The following is a 12,500-nucleotide window of genomic DNA, read 5'->3' on the forward strand; positions in this document are numbered from 1 at the left end:
GTGTGTGTATGTATGTATATATATATATATATATATATATATATATATATATATATATGTATATATATAATGCAGAGATATAAAAATATAAGCAATTTAGTTCAAGGACAACAATATGTAAACATGAATCTCAAAATACTTTATACTTAACCATATAAATCGCTTTTCTAGCCTAATCTGTAAATTCATACCTAGCTCACTATCATTACACAACCTTATAAAGGGAAAAAAAATATATTTGATTAACACTTGGAAAAGGAGAAATGGCAAAAAGTTAATCTTCTAACCTGGGCCAATAATAAAGCCGAGTCCTTGTGCAGCAGATGTGAGGGCAACAGCTGTAGTTCTTTCCTTTAATGTTGTAGATGAAGAGATGTAGGATCTGATGATGGCAATGTTGGCTGTTGGAAGAAAAACTAGGTATCAAATAATGTCAAATAAGTCAAATAACCTACAGAATCCACTGGTTTGAGGATAAAGAACTTGTGTTTATGAAAAACAGCCTTAGTGTACAAGAAACATTACGTTTGATAGCCTGCAGGAGTCATTGCTATAGATAAATTAAGTGACACAAAAAAAAAAGTACTTTTAGGTCCTAACAAAATGATACTCATCCATGAACACGTACAGAGATGGTGAGGTTTAAAAGGCTAACACAATATGGCCAAAGAGAAAGAGAATACGTGACATACCTGAACTAACCCCGACGAGGAATCGTGAGAAAATCATGACACCTTTGGCCGCTGAACCAAACAGATTTAAAATAGAGTAGAGGATGTTTCCGATGATGAAAAGCAGCACTGTTGCGAGAAATGCTCCCCTGAAAAATCACACTCGTGAGTATTAATTTACATTTAATTAAGTGAAAAGTATGAATAAAAATGACTCGTTAATCATTTTTATTACATAAATGTATTAAGGAAATCAAGTTACAAGCAAAATTAACTAAAGGAGGAGATGAGAAACTCTCACACAAAATGTTTCCAATATTAACATTTTTTTTCCAACTGGACCTTCCTGGAATTTAAAACAAGTGAAAAACTGGTCTTAGAGCAAACTATTTTTGATATTTTTCCGTGATTCAGTTACAAATGCTTAAGTTTTCTATAACACTTTCTCAATATTCATGACGTTCCTACATCATGCAATATATTTCTTTCGATTTACCTGTTGGACCCTGATTTATTTCCCCAAAGTCCCAAAAGCGGTGATGTAATCATCTGTCCAAGAGGGTTTGCAGCAATTACCCAGCCTAAAAACTCTTTCGATACTCCTGTGTCCAGCTGACAAAAGAAAAGCAAATTAAAAGTTAGAATACCATTCGTATTTTGTAAGCAAAATATGAAAGGTAAATACAAAGCAAACAATGAATAATGTCCACTTAAAAGCTTAAGAGAAGAGAGAGAGAATCTAACCTGTTGCAGGTACGGCCAAACTCCTGTCAAGACGATGGAAAATCCGATAGACATGACAAATGTTGTGATATATACAATCCAATGTGAATGCCGTCTGGCTCGCCTTTCAGCCGCTGTTTCAAGGACCCCAGGTTGTTCCCCAGATAACATCTGAGAAATTTCGCCATCTCTGTAATAAAAATGCCATCTTCAAATTTGTGTATCAAATACCTCTCATGAGTAGAGACAGTCAGAAAAGCTAAAAGATACTGTGTGTGTGTGTGTGTGTGATTGCGTGTATGCGTGCGTGTGCGTGTGTAGATAGACAAGCAATCTATTTATCTACTTACATTGAAAAGATAAATAGAAATAAATATAGATAAACTGGGAGAGAGAGAGAGAGAGACAATGAGAAAGAGAGAGAGAGAAAGAGAGTGAGAGAGAGAGTGAGACAGACATAGACAGAGCGAGGAAGAGAGAGAGACATGAGGAGGGTGAATCAACACTTACATACATATGCTGTCCAGCTGGCGAATGCAAGATGGCGAATGAACCAGTTGAGGACACAAAAAACAATATCTTTCCGTTTGCTACTTACTCAAGCTGAATATCTAGGCGAAAAAAGGTCAACCTAAGAGACAAGATAACAGTTCGCGAGCCACAGCTGAAAAGACGTATCCACTTGACTTCTTGCCCTCCCCAGCGAATCCATAATGCGAAACCACTCGCTACGAATCTGCTTTCTTGCTCTCTTGGAACCACCAGGTACTATGTAAGTTCTTTTACCCCAATAAACAAAGCAAACCCTATTATGGTTTTAATTTGTAGTGTTTTTTTGAACAGCCAAACTAAAGCACACCACACACACACTGGTGGCAAGAGGTGGGCACGCTGCGTTTTGGCCAGCAAAAAATAAGCTTCTGAAATAAATCCGCTCGACCATTTCTACATTTCATTGGGTCATATTTTCTATATTCTTTATTTTCCTATGTTTCCTCCAAATATGTATCCTTGTGCATTAATAGTGCAAGCAAGTTAGTCTGTTTAACAAAGATTTTTTTTTTCACAGTTTTGTCAACATTTTGAAACTTAATTAAGACAGTACCTTCTTATCGTGGAGATGTATTTGTTAAATAATTTCACTCAGAATGAATTAAAATGAGTAATTTCGTCTGTTTCAACTCTGTGTTATTCTGTTACTTTATTTTCTTCTTTTTATTTGCTCTCAGTTATTTTGTATTACTGAAATCTCTCATTTGTACTAGCGCGTTAGTAACCAGTGATCTCCTAACCATTGGATACGGGGGATCAATTTTCTTGTTTGGACTACAAAACTGGCACCACTATCTCGCTTGCTTACAGTCCCCGGGAACAGTCTTTTTTCTGTCACTATATTATAAGGGTTATATATACCACCTGACAGGTTTTCTCATATTATAATCGACTGAGATTGTGGTAAAAATTGAGTCTACATCACCTCATAATGTTCTTTACACTCAGTCTGACAGGGGTAAAAGTTTTATTGGGGGACATAGAGCAACTTCCTTTTTTTCGATTTAGTTTCGTAAACAACTATGAAAGAACCAATCCCTAACAAAAAGAAAACAAAAAACATGAAGAGATGGAGAAGAGGAAAGTGAGTTTCACAGCACAAATCAGCCATACTGGCCCAACGGAACATTGCAGTAGCTGTAGTCTGGCTAACCTTCCTCTTCTCATTCGGCCTGCACATCCTGCATCGCCGGTATCTTAGAGCCGGAGATCGGCATTTTGTTGTGTGCCATTGCCCTCTAAGTAAGTGCTTGGTAGAGGCCGTAGATGGGCACCCTTCAAGGATTTCTTTCCTCCTGGTGCAAGGAAAGAGTGGCGCCATCTTTGTTTGGGATTATAAACTAAACTTATATAATAGTAATTATCATCTGTCACTAAATATATAATTCTAAGCATGATTCTAAAAAAGAAAAAAAATGCATGTGTCTCATGCCATCTTATATAAATCATGAAATTGATGTTACTGTAGTAGATTAGTACTATCAAGTTACTGGCGTTAAAATTCAATTTATTGTATCAATGTAAACATTCATTCGTCCTTTCGTATTTGTAATTTCAGTAAGGCATTGAAATCATACATTCCCGAGATTACTCATTTCACTCAAGCACATATGCATACATATACACACACTCGTGTATAATTCACTTAATCTTACTCTTCATATTACTCAAAACTCTACTTTATCACTCATGCATCATCTCACCTCACATTTCTGTTCACAGACACACCTGACACTGCAATTGTGTCACAGGTGTAAAATGAATGAATGAATTAAGTAAAGTAATTTGGTAGGATGAATTGTTGCCACCAACAGTAATTAATTTTCACCTTAAGAGTGGCAAAACAAAAAGTGTTGCCTTGTGCTGTTCCCTCTGAGATCTTCAGTGGTTCAAGTAATCTTTTCTGGGTTGCTACTGTTATTTTCATCCATGTCCGTTCGAGAAGGTTTGTAATTCAAGTTGTGTTTTATTGAAAGAAAAAAATAAGAAAGAAAATACAAATTTATAAATACACTCTTAGTTATGCACACTCCTTACTACTCTTTTTCTCCTCTCTTGGTCCTATATGTATGAGGTTGTCATGCAAATAAGCAGAAAGTAAAAAAAACATGTAAAGAGGGCCAGGGTGTGGTAGGGCAAGGACCACTACAAAGCAGAATATTTGCGATGCCAAGATGCCCCAGAAAGGCAAAAATGGCCTGCAGTATCCAACCAACCAAGTGTGTGGAGAAAGAAGACAGCTGGAACACCCCAAAGATGTAAGGAAGTAGAAGGCCCCCTTGCAAAATGCCTGATGAGCAGCAGCCAAAAACCGAATTGAAGAAGTGTAGGATTCACGACGGACCAGACACAATACTCTGAGATCTGGGATGTGGGACGACGAAGTGCAGAATTGGAGGACCTGATAATTATGCCACACAGGTGACAGATGAAGTTTTATGCCGACTTGAGTACAAGTCAACATTAGGCGGCTGAACATTGTCAGAAGCTAAGAAGATAGTGAATCACTAGATGGACATGGTGACACAATAACAATATTCCTCCACATGTACTATTAATTTAAGAGGAAAATGGGACTACTTAACCACTTTGAGAAAGAGTCAAGGTAACCTAAGGTTAACCTACAGGTCAAAACCAGTCTGCTAGCCACAACTGTAAAAAAGACATCTCCACCTGACCTCTTGCCCCCAGGCGAGGCTATGATGCCAAAACACTACCAGTCTGCTTTTTTGCTCTCCAGTAACCATAAGGTACCAAGTTCTTTCCTCTAATGAACAAAGCACATCTTGTGCTGGTTTAATGTTCCTACTAGACTAGTATTAGTAGATTATCTTGAATTATGCGAGAATACACCACAAACTGGAAACTCTAGGAGAAAATCTTGAGCTAACTTTGCCTACATGACAAGACGGAAGTTCACAAGCCACCAATGCTGAGGAGACATCTCCACCTGACCTCTTACCTCCTGGGTGAGGCTACAATGCCACCACACTTGCAGTCTGCTTCCTTGCATGGTTTTGATGCCCCTACTTATTGTCCGTGTCTTTGAACAACCAAGTGAGATCTCATCACAGAGCAGAGGGTGTAGGGGACTTCCCAGCATATGAGAGGAGGGTACTGTTGCTAGTATCGAGGTGCCCGAGAGCTGTGGTGCGAAGAGTAACGGGTGTTGGGGAGCGCTGCACTAGTGGGGGAGAGCCACCCGGATGAAGCCCCCGACGGCGAACAAGTTGGAGAAGACAGAGGGGGGGGGGGGGGTGGGGGGGGGGGGGGGGGGGGGGGGGGGGGGGGGGGGGGGGGGGTGGGGGGGGGGGGAGGGGCGCGAAAGAGCCCAGAGGTAAGAGGCGTGATTAGAGTTAATGCGATGTCGTGAGGCCGCCAGGGTATGTAGGGGAAGTGAGCCGAGGGGGTGACCTCCCACCACCCCCCCAACGCAGGACGAGAGACTGAGAAGGGGCAGCCCTCGCGCCCCCGGACAAATTTGGAGAGGGGGGGGAGAGACGCCTGAGAGAAAGCGAGAGTCATGGACGCTGAGAGAATTTTAGACTTTGACAAGTTTATTGAGACAAGAGACAAAGGGGGTGAGAAGGAGAGAAAGAGTGCCAGTGTTCTCTTGATTGGTTGGTTTAGAGAACTCACCAGCAAAAGGTTTAACTTGGTAGTGCCATGAGAACATGGGAACAGACTTGGCAGTGTGGTGGTTGGGGCATCCCTGCTGGAGATGAGTGGTCAGTTAAATTATCTTTGTGGTGGTAACAGAAGAACTACTGTTATGGCAACGTTATATTATTGGCTCATGTTTGGTATAATTAGTTATTTGGGATGATAAACACACACAAACTCACATATATAAATATATAAACATTTATGTATATATGGCGGGCTCGCGTCAGTGCATACAAACCCGGCGTAGCATCTGCTCCACGAATCTGGCTTATGTATATATGAGAAAAATGGTAGAATGCAGTAGTGCATTTTAATATAGAAATACAAGTTTTACCTCCCTGACCTTGACTCGAACTCGGGTCCTCATAGTAAGAATCCCAGCTCCTACCCATTACACTACATGACCCACTAAAAGATATGTCTAACCAGGTGCCTTACAACCACCATGGATATTACCTATGTACTCTTTGTGTATATGTATGTATGTATGTATGTATGTATGTATGTATATATCTATAACAGGAGGGAATTTATGTACGTAGGATAACAAATCTAATATATATATACTATATATAATATATATATATATATATATATATATATATTATATACACATATACACACAAACACATAATAGAGAGAAGAGAGGGAAAGAGAGATAAGAATAATCTAGATTTTACGGAGCAGATGCTTCGTCGAGCTTATATATACTGAAGCGAACCCGCCAACTAGTGTTGACTCGACCTGATTTTGATATCCACGCCCAAGATTTAGTGACCACCAGGCGACGTGGAAACTCAAGAGCTTGGATATATATATATATAGTATCCTATATATAATATCTATATATAATACTATATATATCTATATAATATATATATGACTTGCCCAAAAAAACACTCTTTCCGTGAATTGATAAACCCCCACTTTTTACACAAAATAGATTTTTTCAATAAATCTATTTTATGTATAATGCGTTTATGTGCCATATATATATAAAATAAATATATATAAATACATATATATGTATATATATCCATTTATATATATAAATACTATATACTATGTATAAATATATTACACATTATAAATAATGTATATGTATATATACATACATACAAATATATATATATATTATATTACACATTATATATATGTGTGTGATGTGATGTGTGTGGTTGATTGTGTGTGTGTGTGTTGTGGGGTGTGAGGGTTGTGTGGTTGTGTGTGTAGTGTGTACATGTCGTGCGTCGTTGTATGTTATGTATATGGATGGATGGTTCGATGCGATATGTATATATCTATATATCTAATATATATATATAATATAAACTATTATATACGTATATATATATAAATATTATCATATATTATAATATATATATATATTATATATATATATATGTATATACATACATGTATATATATATATATATTATATATCTATATATATATATATACATAATCATCATATATACATATATACATACATATACAATCATGTATGTACCGGTATATGTCATGTATTAATAATGTATTATATATATATATATGTATATATACTATATATATGTATATATACATGTGGTATTTATGTATAATATGTTTTGTGATATATATACATAAATTATATATATATATTATACATGTATATATAAAAACTATATATATATTATATATATGTACATGTGTATATATTATGTATACTTATATACATGTTTTACCATTGTATATTATTATATATATATATATATATATATATATATATATATATATATATATATTTATAATTTATATTATAATATATATATACGTGTATATCTTTATATATATATATATAATATATATATATATATATATAACGTATATTATAATATATAATATATATTAATATTATATTTATATATATATATCGTACTATTTATATATATATATATTATATATATATATTACGTATATATATATATATTATATCATATATATAATATATAATATATATGTATACATGATATATTCATGTATACATACTATTAAATGTTTAATATATTTATATACATGGTTATACATATATTTATATATATCAATATATCTATATATATATATAATATTTATATCTATAATACTAATATAATATAAATACGTATGTATATATATGTATACATATTAATATATATAACTTTACTATATATATACATATTTTAATATATATATATGTATTGGTACACTCTAATACAAAATTGTATTATATATTTATATATAATATATATACATGTATGTATTATCTATTATCTAATTACAACTTATAATATTGACCACAGATGTATATATATAATATATATATATATAAATATATATATATATATAAGAATACATGTATATATATACAGACATGTATATATATATCATATTATATATATATAAAGTATATATATATATATATTAACTATTATGATATATATATATATATATTATATATGTATTTATATATATATAAATGCGAATATATGTACATATAAACATCTTATATAAATACGTATATATATATTACATATATATACATGTATATATATAAACTACTATCTATATTATATATCACATTATACACACACACATCACACACACACATATATTATATATATTATATATATATTTTATATATATATATATTATATAATACATACACACCACAATATATATATGATATCTATACATACATATATATATACACAACAATATATATACATATAATAATATATAGATATATCATTATATCTATATATATATATATATATATATAGCTCACAAAATAACACACACACAAATATTATATATATATAATTGATATATTTTATCATTATATACATAATATATATACTATAATATAATATACATGCATATGAATATATATCCACAATATATACATATACATATATATATATAGTATTATATATATATATTTTATATATATGATATATACATTAATGTGCATTACATCTCATATATTACATATACATATACCTTTGTTAATGTATATTATAGGTATAATGTATATATATATATATATAATATATACATGTAGCTATGTATATATATCCTAATAAATAAATATAATATCTATATATCTATATATATATATATAATAATATAATATATATATATATTATACATATCATACACACACACAGCACACAACCGCACACACCACTACATATATATAATTATATGTATATATATATATATATGATATATAATATATATATATACTATATATATTATATTACTACTATACACATACATTACACACACACACACACACAAAAAACACACACTCACACACACAGAGAGAGAAGGACCGAGAAGACAGAAGAGAGAGACAAGTGATGGAGAGAGAGAGAGTATCGAGGAGAGGAGAGGAGAAGCGAGAGAGAGGAGAGAAGAGAAGAAGACGAGAGAGAGCGGAGAGATGAGGAGAGACAGAGAGGGTGAGAGAGAAGAGAGGAGAAAAGAGAGGAGAGAGAAAGAACGAAAGGGAAAGAAAGAAGAGAGAGAGAGAGAGAGAGAGAGAGAGGAGAGAGAGAGAGAGGAGAGAGGCTGAGAGAGAGAGAGGAGACAGATGAGAGAGAGAGAGAATGAGAGAGAGGAGAGAGAGAGATGAGAGAGAGAGAGGAGAGAGAGAACGAGGAGAGAGAAAAGAGAGAGAGGAGAGAGAGAGAGAGAGAAAGGGGGAACGAAAAGAGAAAGAAGAGAGAGAGGAGACAGAGAGAGAGAGTAGAAAGAGACAGAGAGACAGAGAGACAGAGAGAGAGAGAGCAAGAGCAGAAAGAGGAGAGAGGGAGAGAGAAAGAGAGAGACGACGGGGAGAGCGAGAGAGAAAGATGAGAGAGACGAGAAAGAGGAGAGAGAGGGGGAGAAGAAAGGAGAGGACAGCGAAAGAAGAAAGGAAAGAAAGAAAGAAAGAGAGACGTTTGACTTTGGACAAGTATATTGAGACGAGAGTCACTTAGGTGAGGGGGGGGGCTTCAAAGGATGACCGAGAGGTGGGAGGGGAGAGCGAGAGCTATGTGTGTGCGCTTCTTGTGTGTACATCGCGCGCTTCCGTGCGCGTGTGCATATGTGTATGGTGTTATGTATGTGTGTGTGTGTGTGTGGTGTGTATGTAAGTGTGTTTAATTTTATAGGGAGATATATAGATGATAGGGAGATAGATGAATAACCATTGGGCTTCTGTGTGTGTTTGTGTTGTGTGTGTGTGTGTGTGTGTGTGTGTGTGTGTGTGGTGTGTGTGTTTGTGTATGTGTGTGTGTGTGTATGGATTGGATGGATTGGATATATATTTACATACGTATATATATGTAGATATATATACAAATATGTATATATACATATATGTATATATATACATATATATACTCAAGACATATATTATAACATGTATAAATAGTGTATATATATATACATATACTATTACATATATGTATATATATCTAAATTAATGTACATATATATCATATATACTATATATTATACATTGTATAAACATGTCTATATATTAAATACATATATATATATATATTACATGTATATATTTATACTATCTCTATATATACATGTATTATTATATTATATATATTACATATATAATACATGTATATATATCTCTTTATATACATGTATATATGGTATATATACTTATATATCGTCTATAAATAAATATATATAAGTATATATATATATAATTATATATACATATATATACATAAATCTTTATACATATATTATACCTATATATACATACATATCTATACATGTATATATTTATATATAAATGTGTTATCTATACAATATATATATAATATATATACATTATATTCATATATCTATACATTTATTCATACATTATACATGTTTAAGTATATATTATACTATTTTACACATATCATACACATATCATATATATATTAATTATATATGTATATGTATATAAATTAATGTCTATGTATATGGCATAATATATACGGATACATATAGATATAATAAAGACCATATAATACATACATATATATTATATCATATACTATAAATGTTACAATATATATACATATATTATATATATATATATATATATATATATCTACATTACATACACACAACATATATATTATATACACACACATATAGGTATATTTATATGTTTTTTTATACACACGCACGCATGCATGCGCGCGCGCACACCACACAATACACACGCGTGTGGCATGCGTGCGTGTGGCGTGTATGCCGTGTGCACGTGTGAATGCACATAAAAGAGAGAGAGGAGAGAGAGAGAGAGAGAGAGGAGAGAGAGAGAGATAGAAGAGAGAGGGAAATTTGAGAGAGAGAGAGGGAGAGGAGAGAGAGAGGAGGAGGGGGGGGGGGAGAAAGAAAGAGAGAAAGAAGAAAGAAGAGCAGGAAAGAAAGAAAGAAAGAAGATAAGAAAGAAAAAGAAAGAAAGAAAGAACGAAAGAGAGAGAGAGACGTTTTGGACTTGTCAAGTATTTTGAGACGAGTGGTCACTTGAGTCTCAAAAGGATTGACGAAGGAGGGTGAGTCGGGAGAGAGAAGAGAGATGTGTGTGCGCTTGTGTGTTATGCGCGCGTAGTGCGCGTGTGAATAATGTGTATGTCAGTATATGTATGTGTGTGTGTGTGTGTGTGTGTGTGTATGTACGTGTGTGTAATTGGGACGATATATAGATAGATAGGGAGATAGATGAATACCATATGGGCTTGTGTGTTGTGTGTGTGTGTGTTGTTGTGTGTGTGTGTGTGAGTGTGTGTGTGTGTGTGTGTGTGTATGGTGGATGGAAGATATTATATATACAGAACGTATATATATTTATGTATATTATACATATATATGTAACATATATATACACCATATTCATATATATATACATATATATACATATATATCATATATATACACATGTATATGTATATGGATATATATACGTCATACATATAGAATATAAATATATACATATATGTATACATTAATTTAACATATATATATATATATATACATATACTATGTACATCATATATATACATATATATATACATGTATATACATATATATATTACATATACTTAACACATATTTATATATATACACAACATATAATGTTATTTATTTGTTTATTTATACACACGCACGCATGCATGCGCTGCGCGCACACACCAACACACATACACACGCGTGGAGCAGGCGTGCGTGTGCGTGTATGGCGCTGTGCACGTAGTGAATGCACATAAAAAGAGGATGAAGAAGAGAGGGAGAGAGAGGAGAGAGAGAGAGAGAGAGAGAAGAGAGGAGAAGAGCTGAGAGCGAGAAAACGAGAGAGATGGAGAGAGAGGAGAGAGGGAGAGATGAGAGAGAGAGAGAGGGGGGGGGGAGAAAGAACGAGAGAAGAAAGAATGAAAGAATAAGGAAAAGAAAGATAGAAAGAAAGAAAGAAAAAGAAAAGAGAAAAGAAAAAAGAGAAGAAAGATATAAGAGAAGAAGGAATGAAAGAAAGAAAGAGTGAGTGAGAGACGTTTGACTTTGTCATGTATATTGGAGACGTGGGTTAATTTGGTCTCAAAGGATGACGAGAGAGGGGGGAGGGGAGAGAGAGAGAATTGTGTGCGCTTGTGGTTCATGCGCCGCGTACCGTGCGGTGTGTTGATGTGTAGTGTATATGTTATGTGTGGTGGGTGTGTGGTGTGTGTTGTTATGTAAGTGGTGTATATTGGAGATATAGAGATAGATAGGGAGATAGTGAATACCATATGGGCTTCTGTGTGTGTGTGTGTGTGTGTGTGTGTGTGTGCCTGTGTGTGTGGTGTGTGTGTGTGTGTGTGTGTATGG

General features: G+C 33.7%; 1 protein-coding gene across 1 annotated transcript in view; it reads right to left on the bottom strand.

Annotated features, from left to right (window-relative positions):
- The window catches only part of LOC122259643 (major facilitator superfamily domain-containing protein 8), a 32,559-nt gene that overhangs the window by 6,668 nt on the left and 13,391 nt on the right, over window positions 1–12,500 (bottom strand). The window contains exons 2-5 of the mRNA XM_086539250.1: window positions 1,416–1,584; window positions 1,168–1,283; window positions 693–820; window positions 288–401 (exon numbers count right to left, since the gene is read on the bottom strand). Coding sequence (XP_086395376.1) covers window positions 288–401; window positions 693–820; window positions 1,168–1,283; window positions 1,416–1,584 — 527 coding nt within the window. The remainder of the gene's footprint in view (window positions 1–287; window positions 402–692; window positions 821–1,167; window positions 1,284–1,415; window positions 1,585–12,500) is intronic.

Source organism: Penaeus japonicus, unplaced genomic scaffold (assembly GCF_977035675.1).
Source record: "Penaeus japonicus unplaced genomic scaffold, GWHDUDI00000001_assembly GWHDUDI00000008, whole genome shotgun sequence".
Lineage (NCBI taxonomy): Eukaryota > Metazoa > Arthropoda > Malacostraca > Decapoda > Penaeidae > Penaeus > Penaeus japonicus.